At 39.8% G+C, this 20,702-nt stretch overlaps 1 protein-coding gene across 4 annotated transcripts in view; it reads left to right on the forward strand.

Annotated features, from left to right (window-relative positions):
• The window catches only part of CDC42BPB (CDC42 binding protein kinase beta), a 422,828-nt gene that overhangs the window by 371,215 nt on the left and 30,911 nt on the right, over positions 1-20,702 (forward strand). For 2 of the 4 annotated variants that reach the window (XM_053697422.1, XM_053697423.1), the window contains 4 exons: positions 10,632-10,752; positions 10,844-10,961; positions 11,082-11,246; positions 14,447-14,561. In XM_053697422.1, coding sequence (XP_053553397.1) covers positions 10,632-10,752; positions 10,844-10,961; positions 11,082-11,246; positions 14,447-14,561 — 519 coding nt within the window. The remainder of the gene's footprint in view (positions 1-10,631; positions 10,753-10,843; positions 10,962-11,081; positions 11,247-14,446; positions 14,562-20,702) is intronic. The other 2 variants (XM_053697424.1, XM_053697426.1) reach the window with 1 other exon arrangement.

A 20,702-nucleotide genomic window follows, 5' to 3' on the forward strand; every position in this document is an offset into this window, starting at 1 on the left:
TCTCACGTTGCATCTGAGTCAGAAGATACTTCAGGAAAATCGCTGTCTAGTGCTGGACCTACCAAAGCTAAGTGTATCTGCTGTAAACTTTTGGTAGCTATTCCTCCGGCTGTTGTTTGTATTAATTGTCATGACAAACTTGTTAATGCAGATAATATTTCCTTTAGTAAAGTACCATTGCCTGTTGCAGTTCCTTCAACATCTAAGGTGCAGAATGTTCCTGATAACATAAGAGATTTTGTTTCTGAATCCATCAAGAAGGCTATGTCTGTTATTTCTCCTTCTAGTAAACATAAAAAATCTTTTAAAACTTCTCTCCCTACAGCTGAATTTTTAAATGATCATCATTCTGATGATTCTTCTGGTTCAGAGGATTCTGTCTCAGAGATTGATGCTGATAAATCTTCATATTTATTTAAAATGGAATTTATTCGCTCTTTACTTAAAGAAGTACTAATTGCTTTAGAAATAGAGGATTCTGGTCCTCTTGATACTAATTCTAAACGTTTAGATAAGGTATTTAAATCTCCTGTGGTTATTCCAGAAGTTTTTCCTGTTCCTAATGCTATTTCTGAAGTAATTTCCAAAGAATGGGATAAATTGGGTAATTCATTTACTCCTTCTAAACGTTTTAAGCAATTATATCCTGTGCCGTCTGACAGATTAGAATTTTGGGACAAAATCCCTAGAGTTGATGGGGCTATTTCTACCCTTGCTAAACGTACTACTATTCCTACGTCAGATGGTACTTCGTTTAAGGATCCTTTAGATAGGAAAATTGAATCCTTTCTAAGAAAAGCTTATCTGTGTTCAGGTAATCTTCTTAGACCTGCTATATCATTGGCTGATGTTGCTGCAGCTTCAACTTTTTGGTTGGAAACTTTAGCGCAACAAGTAACAGATCATGATTCTCATAATATTATTATTCTTCTTCAGCATGCTAATAATTTTATCTGTGATGCCATTTTTGATATTATTAGAGTTGATGTCAGGTTTATGTCTCTAGCTATTTTAGCTAGAAGAGCTTTATGGCTTAAGACTTGGAATGCTGATATGGCTTCTAAATCAACTCTACTTTCCATTTCTTTCCAGGGTAACAAATTATTTGGTTCTCAGTTGGATTCTATTATCTCAACTGTTACTGGTGGGAAAGGAACTTTTTTACCACAGGATAAAAAATCTAAGGGTAAAAACAGGGCTAATAATCGTTTTCGTTCCTTTCGTTTCAACAAAGAACAAAAGCCTGATCCTTCATCCTCAGGAGCAGTTTCAGTTTGGAAACCATCTCCAGTCTGGAATAAATCCAAGCCTGCTAGAAAGGCAAAGCCTGCTTCTAAGTCCACATGAAGGTGCGGCCCTCATTCCAGCTCAGCTGGTAGGGGGCAGGTTAAGTTTTTTCAAAGAAATTTGGTTCAATTCTGTTCACAATCTTTGGATTCAGAACATTGTTTCAGAAGGGTACAGAATTGGTTTCAAGATGAGACCTCCTGCAAAGAGATTTTTTCTTTCCCGTGTCCCAGTAAATCCAGTGAAAGCTCAAGCATTTCTGAATTGTGTTTCAGATCTAGAGTTGGCTGGAGTAATTATGCCAGTTCCGGAACAGGGGATGGGGTTTTATTCAAATCTCTTTGTTGTACCAAAGAAGGAGAATTCCTTCAGACCAGTTCTGGATCTAAAAATATTGAATCGTTATGTAAGGATACCTACGTTCAAAATGGTAACTGTAAGGACTATCTTGCCTTTTGTTCAGCAAGGGCATTATATGTCCACAATAGATTTACAGGATGCATATCTGCATATTCCGATTCATCCAGATCATTATCAGTTCCTGAGATTCTCTTTTCTGGACAAGCATTACCAGTTTGTGGCTCTGCCGTTTGGCCTAGCTACAGCTCCAAGAATTTTTACAAAGGTTCTCGGTGCCCTTCTGTCTGTAATCAGAGAACAGGGTATTGTGGTATTTCCTTATTTGGACGATATCTTGGTACTTGCTCAGTCTTTACATTTAGCAGAATCTCATACGAATCGACTTGTGTTGTTTCTTCAAGATCATGGTTGGAGGATCAATTTACCAAAAAGTTAATTGATTCCTCAGACAAGGGTGACCTTTCTGGGTTTCCAGATAGATTCAGTGTCCATGACTCTGTCTTTAACAGACAAGAGACGTCTAAAATTGATTTCAGTTTGTCGGAACCATCAGTCACAATCATTCCCTTCGGTAGCCTTATGCATGGAAATTCTAGGTCTTATGACTGCTGCATCGGACGCGATCCCCTTTGCTCGTTTTCACATGCGACCTCTTCAGCTCTGTATGCTGAATCAATGGTGCAAGGATTACACAAAGATATCTCAAATAATATCTTTAAAACCGATTGTACGACACTCTCTAACGTGGTGGACAGATCACCATCGTTTAATTCAGGAGGCTTCTTTTGTGCTTCCGACCTGGACTGTAATTTCAACAGATGCAAGTCTCACGGGTTGGGGAGCTGTGTGGGGATCTCTGACGGCACAAGGAGTTTGGGAATCTCAGGAGGTGAGATTACCGATCAATATTTTGGAACTTCGTGCAATTTTCAGAGCTCTTCAGTTTTGGCCTCTTCTGAAGAGAGAATCGTTCATTTGTTTTCAGACAGACAATGTCACAACTGTGGCATACATCAATCATCAAGGAGGGACTCACAGTCCTCTGGCTATGAAAGAAGTATCTCGAATTCTGGTTTGGGCGTAATCCAGCTCCTGTCTAATCTCTGCGGTTCATATCCCAGGTATAGACAATTGGGAAGCGGATTATCTCAGTCGCCAAACATTGCATCCGGGCGAATGGTCTCTTCACCCAGAGGTATTTCTTCAGATTGTTCAAATGTGGGAACTTCCAGAAATAGATCTGATGGCGTCTCATCTAAACAAGAAACTTCCCAGGTATCTGTCCAGATCCCGGGATCCTCAGGCGGAGGCAGTGGATGCATTATCACTTCCTTGGAAGTATCATCCTGCCTATATCTTTCCGCCTCCAGTTCTTCTTCCAAGAGTAATCTCCAAGATTCTGAAGGAATGCTCGTTTGTTCTGCTGGTAGCTCCGGCATGGCCTCACAGGTTTTGGTATGCGGATCTGGTCCGGATGGCCTCTTGCCAACCGTGGACTCTTCCGTTAAGACCAGACCTTCTGTCGCAAGGTCCTTTTTTCCATCAGGATCTGAAATCCTTAAATTTAAAGGTATGGAGATTGAACGCTTGATTCTTGGTCAAAGAGGTTTCTCTGACTCTGTGATTAATACTATGTTACAGGCGCGTAAATCTGTATCTAGAGAGATATATTATAGAGTCTGGAAGACTTATATTTCTTGGTGTCTTTCTCATCATTTTTCTTGGCATTCTTTTAGAATACCGAGAATTTTACAGTTTCTTCAGGATGGTTTAGATAAGGGTTTGAAAGGTCAAATCTCTGCTCTTTCTGTTCTTTTTCACAGAAAGATTGCTATTCTTCCTGATATTCATTGTTTTGTACAAGCTTTGGTTCGTATAAAACCTGTCATTAAGTCAATTTCTCCTCCTTGGAGTTTGAATTTGGTTCTGGGGGCTCTTCAAGCTCCTCCGTTTGAACCTATGCATTCATTGGACATTAAATTACTTTCTTGGAAAGTTTTGTTCCTTTTGGCAATCTCTTCTGCCAGAAGAGTTTCTGAATTATCTGCTCTTTCTTGTGAGTCTCCTTTTCTGATTTTTCATCAGGATAAGGCGGTGTTGCGAACTTCTTTTGATTTTTTACCTAAAGTTGTGAATTCCAACAGCATTAGTAGAGAAATTGTGGTTCCTTCATTATGTCCTAATCCTAAGAATTCTAAGGAGAAATCGTTGCATTCTTTGGATGTTGTTAGAGCTTTGAAATATTATGTTGAAGCTACTAAGTCTTTCCGTAAGACTTCTAGTCTATTTGTTATCTTTTCCGGTTCTAGAAAAGGCCAGAAAGCTTCTGCCATTTCTTTGGCATCTTGGTTGAAATCTTTAATTCATCTTGCCTATGTTGAGTCGGGTAAAACTCCGCCTCAGAGGATTACAGCTCATTCTACTAGGTCAGTTTCTACTTCCTGGGCGTTTAGGAATGAAGCTTCGATTGATCAGATTTGCAAAGCAGCAACTTGGTCCTCTTTGCATACTTTTACTAAATTCTACCATTTTGATGTATTTTCTTCTTCTGAAGCAGTTTTTGGTAGAAAAGTACTTCAGGCAGCGGTTTCAGTTTGAATCTTCTGCTTATGTTTTTCATTAAACTTTATTTTGGGTGTGGATTATTTTCAGCAGGAATTGGCTGTCTTTATTTTATCCCTCCCTCTCTAGTGACTCTTGTGTGGAAAGATCCACATCTTGGGTAATCATTATCCCATACGTCACTAGCTCATGGACTCTTGCTAATTACATGAAAGAAAACATAATTTATGTAAGAACTTACCTGATAAATTCATTTCTTTCATATTAGCAAGAGTCCATGAGGCCCGCCCTTTTTTTTTTTGTGGTGGTTATGATTTTTGTATAAAGCACAATTATTCCAATTCCTTATTTTATATGCTTTTGCACTTTTTTTATCACCCCACTTCTTGGCTATTCGTTAAACTGAATTGTGGGTGTGGTGAGGGGTGTATTTATAGGCATTTTGAGGTTTGGGAAACTTTGCCCCTCCTGGTAGGAATGTATATCCCATACGTCACTAGCTCATGGACTCTTGCTAATATGAAAGAAATGAATTTATCAGGTAAGTTCTTACATAAATTATGTTTTTTTAATAAAACGTTTACTGGCATGTTATTCGTTTTTGTGAGGTACTTTGGTGATAAATCTCTTTGGGCATGATTTTTTTCCACATGGCTGACATATATTTTCTGCATGGAAACCGTTATATCAGGGCTCCCACTGTTGTGATAGGAGTGGGAGGGACCTTGTTTTAGCGCCTTGTTGCGCAGTTATAATTCTAGCACAGTCTTCCTGCTTCTTCCTCCTTGATCCAGGACGTCTCTAGAGAGCTCAGGGGTCTGCAAAATTCATTTTTGAGGGAGGTAATCAGTCACAGCAGATCTGTGACAGTGTGCTTGACTGTGATTAAAAGCGTTAAATCTTAATTGATATCCGTTTTATCCGTTTTGGGTATTGAGGGGTTAATCATCCTTTTGCTAATGGGTGCAATCCTCTGCTAATACTACACTTCTTATTAAGAATTGTTTAATTATCTGTATTTTTGAAGCGCTGCAGCGTTTTTTATATTGCTTGTAAACTTATTGAAAGTGATTTCCAAGCTTGCTAGTTTCATTGCTACGTCTGTTTAAGGAAACTGTTTGTTCATAATGTTCAAAAGCCAATGTGGAGCCCAATAGAACGATGTGTACCAATTGTATTGATATTGCTTTGAATAAAAGTCAATCTGTACCGATAGAGAAACTATCACCAGACAACGAGGGGGAAGTTATGCCGCCTAACTCTCCTCACGTGTCAGTACCTGCGTCTCCCGCTCGGGAGATGCGTAGGATTGAGACGCCAAGTACATCTAGGCCCTTACAAATCACTTTACATGATATGGCTAATGTTATGAAAGAAGTATTATATAATATGCCCGAATTAAGGGGCAAGCGCGATAGCTCTGGGTTAAGGACAGAGCGCGCTGATGACACGAGAGCCATGTCTGATACTGCGTCACAATTTGCAGAACATGAGGACGGTGAGCTTCATTCTGTTAGTGACGGTTCTGATCCGGGGAGACCGGATTCAGAAATTTCAAATTTTAAATTAAAGCTTGAGAACCTCCGTGTGTTACTAGGGGAGGTATTAGCGGCTCTGAATGATTGCGACACGGTGGCAATCCCAGAGAAATTGTGTAGGTTGGATAGATACTATGCGGTACCGGTGTGTACCGACGTCTTTCCTATACCAAAAAGACTTACAGAAATTATTAGTATGGAGTGGGATAGACCTGGTGTGCCTTTTTCCCCTCCCCCGATATTCAGAAAAATGTTTCCTATAGACGCCACCACACGAGACTTATGGCAGACGGTCCCTAAGGTGGAGGGAGCAGTTTCTACTCTAGCCAAGCGTACCACTATCCCGGTGGAGGATAGCTGTGCTTTCTCAGATCCAATGGATAAAAAATTAGAGGGTTATCTTAAGAAAATGTTTGTTCAACAGGGTTTTATTTTGCAGCCTCTTGCATGCATTGCGCCTGTCACGGCTGCAGCGGCATTCTGGTTTGAGTCTCTGGAAGAGGCGATTCGCACAGAGCCATTGGATAAGGCTTTGAGCAAAGTTAGAACCCTTAAGCAAGCTAATGCGTTTGTTTCAGATGCCGTAGTACATCTAACCAAACTTACGGCTAAAAATTCCGGTTTCGCCATACAGGCGCGCAGAGCGCTCTGGCTTAAATCCTGGTCAGCGGATGTAACTTCCAAGTCTAAGCTACTTAACATTCCTTTCAAAGGGCAGACCTTATTCGGGCCCAGCTTGAAGGAAATTATTGCTGACATTACGGGAGGTAAGGGCCACGCCCTTCCTCAGGACAGGGCCAAACCAAAGGCCAAACAGTCTAATTTTCGTGCCTTTCGTAACTTCAAGGCAGGAGCAGCATCAACTTCCTCCGCTCCAAAACAGGAAGGAACTACTGCTCGTTACAGACAGGGTTGGAAAGGCAACCAGTCATGGAACAAGGGCAAGCAGGCCAGAAAGCCTACTTCCGCCCCTAAGACAGCATGAAGTCAGGGCCCCCTATCCGGAGACGGATTTAGTGGGGGGCAGACTTTCTCTCTTCGCCCAGGCTTGGGCAAGATATGTGCAGGATCCCTGGACGTTGAAGATTATATCTCAGGGATACCTTCTGGATTTCAAAACCTCTCCTCCACAAGGGAGGTTCCATCTTTCGAGGTTATCAACAAACCTAGTAAAGAGAGAGGCATTTCTACAATGTGTACAAGACCTCTTAATCATGGGAGTGATCCACTCAGTTCCGCGATCGGAACAGGGACAAGGATTTTACTCAAATCTATTTGTGGTTCCCAAAAAAGAGGGAACCTTCAGACCAATCTTGGACTTAAAGATCTTAAACAAATTCCTAAGGGTACCATCGTTCAAGATGGAAACCATTCGAACCATCCTACCCATGATCCAAGAGGGTCAATATATGACCACAGTGGACTTAAAGGATGCTTACCTTCACATACCGATTCACAAAGATCATTATCGGTACCTAAGGTTTGCCTTTCTAGACAGGCATTACCAGTTTGTGGCTCTTCCCTTCGGGTTAGCCACGGCCCCGAGAATTTTTACGAAGGTTCTAGGCTCACTTCTGGCGGTACTAAGACCACGAGGCATATCGGTGGCTCCGTACCTAGACGACATTTTGATACAAGCGTCAAGTTTTCAGAATGCAAAGTCTCATACAGAGATAGTTCTTGCATTTCTGAGGTCGCATGGGTGGAAAGTGAACGTGGAAAAGAGTTCTCTGTTACCACTCACAAGGGTTCCTTTTCTAGGGACTCTTATAGATTCTGTAGAGATGAAGATTTACCTGACAGAGTCCAGGTTATCCAAGATTCTCAATGCTTGCCATGCCCTTCATTCCATTCCAAGCCCATCAGTAGCTCAGTGCATGGAGGTAATCCGTTTAATGGTCGCGGCAATGGACATAGTGCCATTTGCGCGCCTGCATCTCAGACCGCTGCAACTATGCATGCTCAGTCAATGGAACGGGGATTACTCATACCTGCCCCCTTTGCTAAATCTGGACCAGGAGACCAGAGATTCTCTTCTCTGGTGGTTGTCACCGGTTCATCTGTCCAAAGGAATGACCTTTCGCAGACCAGATTGGACGATTGTAACAACGAATGCCAGCCTTCTAGGCTGGGGAGCAGTCTGGAATTCCCTGAAGGCTCAGGGTTCGTGGACTCAGGAGGAGAAACTCCTTCCAATAAACATTCTGGAATTAAGAGCAATATTCAATGCTCTTCTAGCTTGGCCTCAGTTAGCAAGACTGAGGTTCATCAGATTTCAGTCGGACAATATCACGACTGTGGCTTACATCAATCATCAAGGGGGAACCAGGAGTTCCCTAGCGATGTTGGAAGTCTCGAAGATAATTCGCTGGGCAGAGTCTCACTCTTGCCACCTGTCAGCGATTTACATCCCAGGCGTAGAGAACTGGGAGGCGGATTTCCTAAGTCGCCAGACTTTTCATCCGGGAGAGTGGGAACTTCACCCGGAGGTATTTGCTCAACTGATTCGTCGTTGGGGCAAACCGGATCTGGATCTCATGGCATCTCGCCAGAACGCGAAGCTTCCTTGTTACGGATCCAGGTCCAGGGACCCGGGAGCGGTGCTGGTAGATGCGTTAGCAGCCCCTTGGGTTTTCAACATAGCTTATGTGTTTCCACCATTTCCGTTGCTACCTCGACTGATTGCCAGGATCAAACAGGAGAGGGCATCGGTAATTCTGATAGCGCCTGCGTGGCCACGCAGGACCTGGTATGCAGACCTAGTGGACATGTCGTCCTGTCCACCATGGTCTCTTCCTCTGAGGCAGGACCTTCTAGTTCAGGGTCCTTTCAATCATCCAAACCTAATTTCTCTGAGGCTGACTGCCTGGAAATTGAACGCTTGATTCTATCTAAGCGGGGGTTTTCGGATTCGGTTATTTATACATTAATACAGGCTCGGAAACCTGTGACCAGAAAAATTTACCATAAGATATGGCGTAAATATTTATATTGGTGCGAATCCAAGCGTTACTCATGGAGTAAGGTTAGGATTCCTAGGATATTGGCTTTTCTACAAGAGGGTTTAGAAAAAGGTTTGTCCGCTAGTTCGCTAAAGGGACATATTTCAGCTCTGTCTATTCTTTTACACAAACGTCTGGCAGAGAATCCAGACTTCCAGGCCTTTTGTCAGGCTTTGGCTAGAATTAAGCCTGTGTTTAAAGCTGTTGCTCCTCCGTGGAGCTTAAACTTGGTTCTTAAAGTTCTTCAGGGTGTTCCGTTTGAACCCCTTCATTCCATTGATATTAAGCTTTTGTCTTGGAAAGTTTTGTTTTTGATGGCTATTTCCTCGGCTCGAAGAGTCTCTGAGTTATCTGCCTTACATTGTGATTCTCCTTATCTGATCTTTCATTCAGACAAGGTAGTACTGCGTACTAAACCTGGGTTTTTACCTAAGGTTGTTTCTAACAGGAATATCAATCAAGAGATTGTTGTTCCATCATTATGTCCTAATCCTTCTTCAAAGAAGGAACGTCTTTTGCATAATCTGGACATGGTCCGTGCTCTGAAGTTCTACTTACAGGCAACTAAAGATTTTAGACAAACTTCTTCTCTGTTTTTCGTTTACTCTGGACAGAGGAGAGGTCAAAAGGCTTCGGCTACCTCTCTCTCTTTTTGGCTTTGTAGCATAATACGTTTAGCCTATGAGACTGCTGGACAGCAGCCTCCTGAAAGAATTACAGCTCATTCCACTAGAGCTGTGGCTTCCACCTGGGCCTTTAAGAATGAGGCCTCTGTTGAACAGATTTGCAAGGCTGCAACTTGGTCTTCACTTCATACTTTTTCCAAATTTTCCAAATTTGACACTTTCGCTTCTTCGGAGGCTGGTTTTGGGAGAAAGGTTCTACAGGCAGTGGTTCCTTCTGTTTAATGTTCCTGCCTTGTCCCTCCCTTCATCCGTGTACTTAGCTTTGGTATGGGTATCCCATAAGTAATGGATGACCCGTGGACTGAACACACTTAACAAGAGAAAACATAATTTATGCTTACCTGATAAATTTATTTCTCTTGTAGTGTGTTCAGTCCACGGCCCGCCCTGTCTTTTTAAGGCAGGTTCTAAATTTTAAAATTATAACTCCAGTCACCACTGCACCCTATAGTTTCTCCTTTCTCGTCTTGTTTCGGTCGAATGACTGGATATGACATGTGAGGGGAGGAGCTATATAGCAGCTCTGCTTGGGTGATCCTCTTGCAACTTATTTATCAGGTAAGCATAAATTATGTTTTTACTGCAGTTATTTTTTAATAGCCAAACTACAACAACAAGGCTAGCCACTGTCATAAAGTTAGTATATATGCAGCAGGGTCAGCCTTGAGAGGTCAACAGGTGCATTTCAAGTTCTGAGAATTAATAATTGCTCTCTTTTATTTTTTACATGAGAAAAAGGTTACTTCATGAGCATATCCGCATAGCTGTAAAGTTTGTTATATATTTTTCCTCACATAAGATGCAAAGTGGATATCTTTAACCTTTTAAAGCCGTTATGCCGTTCTATTCCATCATAATTAGACTGGGCTTTAAAGCCGTTATGACAGAATAGAACGTCATAGTTAATGGCTGTCCTGAAGCCTTCTGTGCTGTCAGGATTTGATCGCAGTCTGGAGGGCATTCCTAGGGTTGTAGGGACGCCCCCAGACACGATCCAATAATTGAAATCTTGCGATAGTCAATTTGTCTACATCGGAACAGTTGTTCCGATGTAGGCACTTTAGCCCTGACACGAAAGGGTTAAAAGCATTTTGTTTACAAGTAAAGATAAACTGTAATTGTACAGTAATTAGATTTGGGGAGGGGGTTCTCCGTTCAGATGATTAGCAACTAATGTATGTGCTGTTAATTTGCAGAGGGGGCTACACTTACTGTGCCAGAAACCTCTGACAACAGTAAAAAACAAATGGTCAGGACCAGAAGCAAGAGGAGATTTGTCTTTAAAGTACCAGAAGAAGAGCGATTACAGCAAAGAAGGTTTGTTGTTAAGTGCATAACCAAGTTATTCCTATGCATCCCTGCAGGTCTTTACTGAACAATGAGAATCACGTTAATGTTCTTGTTGCAGGGAAATGCTAAGAGACCCCGAACTACGATCAAAAATGATCTCAAACCCAATCAACTTCAACCACGTAGCTCACATGGGGCCTGGAGATGGCATGCAAGTCCTAATGGACCTCCCACTGGTAAAAACCCTTCTGGCTTTCATTATATCTCTAGCTATGTATAAATCTGCGGCTTCTACAGTGTTTTATGTAAATGGTCTTTCTTCTTCATCTTCTTGTTTTCGGATTTTTAAAAACTAGACTGAATTTCCTTCATCCTCTCGAAACTCTGCTCTGATATCTCCTCCAGAAAACTTTGAGCACATCTATCACATGAGCTATGTTTCTGCAGATCTCTTTCTTCAGAATGAACAAGGCCTCTCTGTGTCTTCATATTCTCACTGTCCCTCTACTCCCTTAGCAAGGGTAGGAAGAGTTGCACAAGATCTTGCTGTGTGCGATGGCCACTCTGCGGCATGAAAACTAACCGAATAAGCCTAGTTTAGCCTGATCTGTTTTTTCTCATTTTCCATCTAATATCTGAGCTTCTTTTTATTTTTTTAAAGTAGCATTTCATGTTCATAACATACAGCTCTTGTGAGGTTATAAGGATGCAGATATAATTGTATCGGCTTAGCGAGTCATCGTGTTTTTGTATTTATTTCCATTTAATGGACACAAAAAGCCAGTAGATACAGTGGGCACTTGCTGTAGTACAAAATGTGCTCATTGTCCTTAAATATAATTAAAGGACATCTTTACTCAAAAGTGGTTGATGTAAACATTATGCATGTTTTTGCAGATATTAAATTCTAAATCTTTATTATTAAAAAATTTTGAAGGCTTAAAGCGACAGTAATCACGAAAAATGTTATTGTTTAAAAAGATAGATAATCCGTTTTACGGTACCATTTGCCAGTTTAGCATAACCAACACTGTTATATTAATATAGTTTTTACCTCTATGATTACCTTTTATCTAAGCCTCTGCAGACGGCCTCCTTTTCTTTACATTAGAACAAACTGAGGTAGGCTCAAAAACGTGCACGTACACTTTATGTATAACATTGTTACAAGCACCAGTGATGAATGGTACTTAAGACACATGCACACAGCTAGATATGCTCTAATGGAAAGCAGCTGTTTCAACAAAGCAAAGCAAGAAAAACAGTAGAATTAAATTGGAGCATTTTTAAGATTTTACACTTTATTAAAATAAGTGTAATATTGGCTTCTATGTCGTCCCTTTTTACTCCATTTAAAGTGTGAGAATTCATATGGTTTCCATCTGAATTCTCACATGAATTACTCTCATACTGGCCCAGAATTGGCTTTAGCTTTCCCACAGACAGTGAACAATTCCTTAATTATGCTTAAAGTGATGGTAAACTCCCCCGTTTTTAAAATCAGATCTGAAATGTAAGTGATATTTTAGATGGAGTTTAATTCATCCGTAGTAATGAAGATGCGCTATAACTTTTTAATACAGATATAAAATTCAAATTCCCGTGCTCCACTGCCCACTTGAAAAGTAAATTTTTGTGTGAGCTAACGGTTTGAATTGTTCTGCAATCAGTGCTCTAGCTGCAACAAAAGTGCCATATGGGGAGAGCACTGATTGGAGAACAGTTCAAACTTTTAGCTCACTGAAAAAATTGACTTATGAAGTGAGCGACGGAGCGCAGGGTATTTGAATTTCATATCTATATTAAAAAGTAAGTTATAGTGCATCTTCGTTACAACTGATTAATTAAACTCCTTCTAAAATATCACTAACATTCCGGATCTGATTTTACCATCACTTTAATTTTTTATATCAGAGTGCAAAAAAAAAGTCACAGTACTGGAATTTAAAGCTACTTTGGAGATAATTTACTATTGCCAGCATCCTGCGCACATGAAATGCATATTTTAAATACTAAACGAGGGTTTGCGCTGATCTGAGATACTGTGATTTTTCTTTATACATTTGTGTTGCTTACAACATACACATTGCTTAAAGGGGCATTGTCTGTCATTAAACATGTAGGAGCTAGACATTCGTAATATTCAGCTTACAATGATTGCTGAATATGGCCGCAACCACCAGTAGTCAGCTCATTTCGTTGCTGTATTTCTTTGTGTGAAAGTGCAATACTCAAAGATTTGTGCAAATCCAGATCTGTGTGTGTTGCTCTTTCAAAAGTAGGTCTAGTGAGAGCATTTTTTAAAATTAAAATAGTTTTACCTCTAAAATGGTTAGTTTGCATTATGTGCATCTCCTTACTAATACATGGGTAGTGAGCCAATTAGAAGCCTTTTCCTGCTTAAAGAGACATGAAACCAAAAAAAATGTCATGATTCAGATAGAGAAAATAATTTTATGACATTCCAATTTACTTATATTATCTAATTTGCTTCATTCTTTACATATCCTTTGTTGAAGAAATAACAATGCACATGGGAAGGCCAGTCACACAAGGCATCTTTGTGCAGCCACCAATCAGCAGCTACTTGAGCCTATATAAATATGCTTTTCAACAAAGGATATCAAGCGAATGGAGCTAATTAGAGGATAGACGTAAATTGGAAAGTTGTTTAAAATCCTATGCTTAAAGGACCAGTCAACACATTAGATTTGCATAATCAAAAAATGCAAGATAACAAGACAATGCAATAGCACTTAGTCTGAACTTCAAATGAGTAGTAGATTTTTTTATAACAAATTTTATGTTATGTATATTTCCACTCCCCTTGTACCATGTGATAGCAATCAGCCAATCACAAATGCATATACGTATAGTCTGTGAATTCTTGCACATGCTCAGTAGGATCTGATGACTCAAAAATTGTAAATATAAAAAACTGTGCACATTTTTTTTAATGGAAGTAAATTTGAAAGTTGTTTAAAATTACATGCTGTATCTGAATCATGAAAATTTAATTTAACCTGAGTGTCCCTTTAAGTCGTGAAAGGGCTGCAATGTGTTGGGCTCACATAGTGATTGGCTTTCATAATCGTGCAAAGGAAAGAGTTAGACTATTAAGCACACTTTTCTAGTTTTGAAAATAAATAATAAAAAATAACATATTTAAGTACAATGTCCCTTTTAACTGTTCTAATATAATGTGCATATTTAATTTTGTGTTAAAGGGACATAAAATCCCATTTTTTTTCTTAATTCAGATAGTTATCACTTGCTTCATTTTTTTATATCCTTTGTTGAAGGATCAACAATGCACTACTGGGAGCTAGCTAAACATGTAAGCCAATGAGATGGTGCATATATGTACAGAACCCTATCAGCAGCTAGCTCCCAGCTCCTGAGCCTATGGTATGCTTTTCAACAAAGGATACCAAAATAACAAAAAACTAGATAAAAAAAAGTAAATTGGAAAGTTGTTTCATTCAAATTATGTTTTATCTAAATAATGATGAAAACATTTGGGGTTTCATGTCCCTTTAATGTGCTAGTTTCTTTTGTAATCCCACTACAGTTTGTAACTAAATTGTTGTTTGCCGTCGTCATTAACAAAAGGTTTGTGGTTAACTTTAACGCCGACTACCAGAGACAACTGCAACGCCAAGAGGTTCTTCTTGTAATCTGGCTGATAGGTTTAATAGATAATTATGTTTCTCTTTCATAGAGCGTCTTGCCATCATCACAGGAAGAAAGCCAGAGAGAGAGGCCGCGTCCTCCTTCTACCAATCTTGCTCGACAGCAACAGCAGCGAAGTAAATCCTACATCTCATGGCCTACAGGTACCACAAGAATATATTTATATACGTTACTTTTCCACTGTATAATTCAGGTAGCAATTAAAACTGGTTGTAGTAAATGGCAAAAACGGTCTCATTCTGACTAGGAAAAGAAGGGAAAATAAACATCATTGTCATTTGTGTATAGAGAAACAAAAGATATGTAAGAAACAACTATATATATATATAGAGAGAGAGAGAGAGAGAAACATAAGATATGCAAGTCTGCTCTTCCTAGGTTGTGGTTTCAATGAGCAGAAAAAGCTATTTCAGGTTCAAAGATAAAAATAAAAGAACCAATTTCAAGTACATTTTAAAACTTTGAAGCTTGTGTAATAAGTCATTGGAGAGATATTAAAGGGACAGTAAGCACTTTGAGATTTGGTTGTAAAATGTGTAGTAAAACAACTTTGTAATATACTCTAATTATTTTGCTATCTTTTCTTGTAATTTAAGTTTTCCAATTCCTACAATTGGAAGAGCAGATAGCAGACTTCACAAGCCTAACACTGCCACATAGTTATCCTTAATGGGCGTCGTCTTGAGATTATCAGATAAGGAACTGCAAAACAGTAAATATTTCACTAATATAATGACAGTGGCTAGGCTTGTCTGTACCAGAAGCTAGATCTGATTGACATCTCCAAATAAGGAAACTAATGGGTAGAGTATGGCTTTTGAATCCAAGGTTCTAGGTGCCCTTCTATCTGTAATCAGAGAGCGGGTTATTGCGGTGTTTCCTTATTTGGACGATATTTTGGTACTGGCTCAATCTTTTCATTTAGCAGAATCTCACATTAATCAACTTGTGTTGTTTCTTCAAAAACATGGTTGGAGGATCAATTTACCAAAGAGTTTTTTGATTCCTCAGACAAGGGTCACCTTTTTAGGTTTCCAGATAGATTCAGTATCCATGACTCTGTCTTTAATATGCAAGAGACAAATGAAATTGGTTTCTGCCTGTTGAAACCTTCAGTCTGGATCATTCCCTTCAGTGGCTATGTGCATGGAAGTTTTAGGTCTCATGACTGCAGCATCGGACGCGATCCCCTTTGCTCATTTTCATATGAGACCTCTTCAGCTTTGTATGCTGAGCCAATGGTGCAGGGGCTATACTCAGATATCACATCTGATATACTTAAATCTCAACACTCAACTCTCTCTGACTTGGTGGTTAAACCATCACCTTATTGTTCAAGGGGCCTCCTTTATTTGTCCTTCCTGGACTGTGATTTCAACAGATGCAAGTCTCACAGGTTGAGGAGCTGTCTGGGGGTCTCTGACAGCACAAGGGGTTTGGAATTCTCAAGAGACGAGGTTACCAATCAATATTTTAGAACTCTGTGCTATTTATTTCATGTAATTGGCAAGAGTCCATGAGCTAGTGACGTATGGATATACAATCCTACCAGGAGGGGCAAAGTTTCCCAAACCTCAAAATGCCTATAAATACACCCCTCACCACAATTCAGTTTTACAAACTTTGACTCCTGTGGAGGTGGTGAAGTAAGTTTGTGCTAGATTTCTACGTTGATATGCGCTTCTCAGCATGTTGAAGCCCGGTTCCTCTCAGAGTACAGTGAATGTCAGAGGGATGTGAAGGGAGTATCACCTACTGAATACAATGGTCTTCCTAACGGGGATCTATTTCATAGGTTCTCTGTTATCGGTCGTAGAGATTCATCTCCTACCTCCCTTTTCAGATCGACGATATACTCTTATATACCACTACCACTACTGATTTTCGTTTCAGTACTGATTTGGCTATCTGCTATATGTGGATGGGTGTCTTTTGGTAAGTACCGGTATGTCTCATTTACTTAAGACACTCTCAGCTATGGTTTGGCACTTTATATATAAAGTTCTAAATATATGTTTGTACTTATATTTGCCATGATTCAGGTTTATCAGTATATTTCCCTTTTGCAGACAGTCCGTTTCATATCTGGGAATAGCTTTATATAAAAAAAAAATCTTACCTGAGGTTTTCAAATTGACTCTTTCTAAATTGCGGGCTGTATTAGGCTTGCGAGAGCGCAAAATGCTATAATTTATTGCGTCATTATTGGCGCAAGACTTTTTCTGCGTGAAAATTACGTTTGTTAACGCAAATTCGTCATTTCCGGTGTCTTAGTTGGCGCTGAGTCTTTTTACGAGGTTGTGTCATCTATGATGCTCGAGTTTCGTTCCGGACATTTTTGCCGCCAAACATTTTTTTTCAGTTTGTGGTGCGTCATACTTGGCGCCAAACATTTTTTCATTTATTTTTAAATATTTAAGATCTCATTCCTTTTGCCTCTGGTCTTTTTTTCTATGTCAGAGGCCTATTCTGTTTTCATTTTTTCCCATTCCTGAAACTGTCATATAAGGAAATTGATAATTTTGCTTTATATGTTGTTTTTTCTTTTACTTACTGCAAGATGTCTCAATCTGATCCTGTCTCAGATTCTACTACTGGAATCCTGCTGCCTGATATCGGTTCTACCAAAGCCAAGTGCATTTGTTGTAAACTTGTGGTAACTGTTCCTCCAGCTGTGGTTTGTAATAGTTGTCATGTTCAACTTTTACATGCAGAGAATGTTTCTATCAGTAGCAGTTCATTACATGTTGCTGGTCCATCAACATCTAATGCTCAGGATATTCCTGTAAATTTAAGAGAATTTTTTTCTGATTCCATTCAGAAGGCTTTGTCTGCCATTCCGCCTTCTAATAAACGTAAAAGGTCTTTTAAAACTTCTCATAGAGTTAATTAATTTTCTAATGACCGACAACATACTGATTTATCTATCTCTGATGAGGATCTGTCTGATTCAGAGGATCCTGCCTCAGATATTGACACTGACAAATCCTCTTATTTAAAATGGAGTATATTCGTTCTTTATTAAAAGAAGTGTTGATTGCATTAGATATGGAGGAGACTAGTCCTCTTGATACTAAAACTAGTAAGCGTTTAAATTCGGTTTATAAACCTCATGTAGTTTTTCCAGAGGTTTTTCCAGTTTCTGATGCTATTTCAGATATGATTTCTAAGGAGTGGAATAGACTGGGTACTTCTTTTACTCCTCCTTCAAGGTTTAAAAAATTGTATCCTTTGCCTACTGATAGATTAGAGTTTTGGGAAAAGATCCCCAAAGTTGATGGGGCCATCTCTACTCTTGCTAAACGTACTACTATTCCTACCGAAGATAGTACTTCTTTTAAAGATCCTTTAGATAGGAAGCTTGAATCTTATCTAATGAAAGCTTATTTATGTTCAGGCCATCTTCTTAGGCCTGCTATTTCTTTGGCTGATGTTGCAGCTGCCTCAACTTTTTGGTTGGAAACTTTAGCGCAACAAGTATCAGATCATAATGTGTATAGCATTGTTAAATTAATTCAACATGCTAATAATTTCATTTGTGATGCCATTTTTGATATCATCAGAATTGATGTTGGATATATGTATTTAGCTATTTTAGCTAGAAGAGCTTTATGGCTTAAATCTTGGAATGCTGATATCACTTCTAAATCGACATTGCTATCTCTTTCTTTCCAAGGTAATTATTTGGTTCTCAGTTGGATTCTATCATTTCAACTGTCACTGGGGGCAAGGAAGCTTTTTTGCCTCAGGATAAAAAATCTAAGGGTAAATTTAAAGCTTCTAACCGTTTTCGTTCCTTTCAACAAAATAAGGAACAGAAACCTAGTCCTTCCCCTAAGGAATCTGTCTCCATTTGGAAGCCTTCCTCAATCTGGAATAAATCCAAGCCATTTAAGAGATCTAAACCAGCCCCCAAGTCTGCATGAAGGTGCGGCCCTCATTCCAGCTCAGCTGGTAGGGGGCAGATTCAAATTTTTCAAGGATGTTTAGATAAATTCAGTCCAAAATCACTGGATTCAGAACATTGTCTCTCAGGGGTACAGAATAGGTTTCAGTGTAAGACCGCCTGTGAGAAGTTTCTTTCTCTCACGCATTCCAGTGAAACCAGAGAAAGTGCAGGCTTTCCTGACGTGTGTTTCAGACCTGGAGTTATCTGGGGTAATCGTGCCAGTTCCTTTTCAGGAACAGGGTCTGGGGTTTTATTCAAATCTGTTCATCGTCCCAAAGAAAGAAAATTCGTTCAGACCAGTTCTGGATCTAAAAGTCTTGAATCGTTATGTAAGAGTACCAACATTCAAAATGGTGACTATAAGGACTATTCTGCCTTTTGTTCAGAAAGGGCATTATATGTCCACAATAGACTTACAGGATGCATATCTTCATATTCCGATTCATCCAGATCACTATCAGTTCCTGAGATTCTCTTTTCTAGACAAGCATTACCAATTTGTTGCTCTTCCTTTTGGCCTAGCGACAGCTCCAAGAATCTTTTCAAAGGTTCTCGGTGCCCTACTCTCTGTAATCAGAGAGCGGGGTATTGCTGTGTTTCCTTATTTGAACAATATCTTGGTACTTGCTCAGTCTTTACGTTCTGCAGAATCTCACACAAATCAACTAGTGTTGTTTCTTCAAAGACATGGTTGTAGGATCAATTTACCAAAAAGTTCTTTGATTACTCAGACAAGGGTAACCTTTTTAGGTTTCCAAATAGATTCAGTATCCATAACTTTGTCTCTTAACAGACAAGAGACGTCTGAAATTGGTTGCAGCCTGTCTGAACCTTCAGTCTGTCATTCCCTTCAGTAGCTATGTGCATGGAGGTTTTAGGTCTCATGACTGCAGCATCAGACGCGATCCCCTTTGCTTGTTTTTACATGAGACCTCTTCTGCTTTGTATGCTGAACCAATGGTGCAGGGATTATACAAGGATATCACAATTAATAACCTTAAATCCCAATGTTCGACTATCTCTGACTTGGTGGTTAGATCACCATCGTATAGTTCAAGGGGCCTCTTTTGTTCGTCCAACCTGGACTGTGATCACAACAGATGCAAGTCTTTCAGGTTGGGGAGCTGTCTGGAGATCTCATACAGCACAAGGGCTTTGGAAATCTCAAGAGGCGAGATTACCAATCAACATTTTGGAACTCCGTGCGATTCTCAGAGCTCTTCAGTTTTGGCCTCTATTGAAGAGAGAGCCGGTTATTTGTTTTCAGACAGACAATGTCACAACTGTGGCGTATCTCAATCATCAGGGTGGAACTCACAGTCCTCAGGCTATGAAAGAAGTATCCCGGGTACTTGTTTGGGCAGAATCCAGCTCCTGTCTAATTTCTGCGGTCCATATCCCAGGTATAGACAATTGGGAAGCGGATTATCTCAGTCGTCAAGCTTTACATCCGGGAGAGTGGTCTCTTCACCCAGATGTGTTTTTTCAAATTGTTCAGATGTGGGGGCTTCCAGAAATAGATCTGATGGGATCTCATCTTAACAAAAAAACTTCCCAGATACCTGTCCAGGTTCAGGGATCCTCAGGCAGAAGCAGTGGATGCATTGACACTTCCTTGAAGTTATCAACCTGGCTATATTTTTCCGCTTCTAGTTCTTCTTCCAAGAGTGATTTCCAAGATCATCATGGAGCAATCATTTGTGCTGCTGGTGGCTCCATCATGGGCTCACAGGTTTTGGTATGCAGATCTTGTTCGGATGTCCAGTTGCCAACCATGGCCACTTCCACTAAGGCCAGACCTTCTATCTCAAGGTCCGTTTTTCCATCAGGATCTCAAATCATTAAATTTGAAGGTATGGAAATTGAACGCTTAGTGCTTAGTCATAGAGGTTTCTCTGACTCGGTGATTAATACTATGTTGCAGGCTCGTAATTCTGTTTCTAGAAAGATTTATTATTGAGTTTGGAAGACTTACATTTCATGATGTTCTTCTCAGAAATTCTCTTGGCATTCTTTTAGAATTCCTAGAATTTTACAGTTTCTTCAGGATGGTTTGGATAAGGGTTTGTCTTCGAGTTCCTTGAAAGGACAAATCTCTGCTCTTTCTGTTTTATTCCACAGAAAAATTGTTAAACTCCCTGATATTCATTGTTTTGTACAGGCTTTGGTTCGTATCATGCCTGTCATTAAATCAGTCTCTCCATCTTGGAATCTTAATTTGGTTTTGAAGGCTTTACAGGCTCCTCCGTTTGAGCCTATGCATTCTTTGGACATTAAATTGCTTTCTTGGAAAGTGTTGTTTCTTTTGGCCATCTCTTCTGCTAGAAGAGTTTCT

The sequence above is a fragment of the Bombina bombina genome, chromosome 1 (assembly GCF_027579735.1).
Source record: "Bombina bombina isolate aBomBom1 chromosome 1, aBomBom1.pri, whole genome shotgun sequence".
Classification (NCBI taxonomy): domain Eukaryota; kingdom Metazoa; phylum Chordata; class Amphibia; order Anura; family Bombinatoridae; genus Bombina; species Bombina bombina.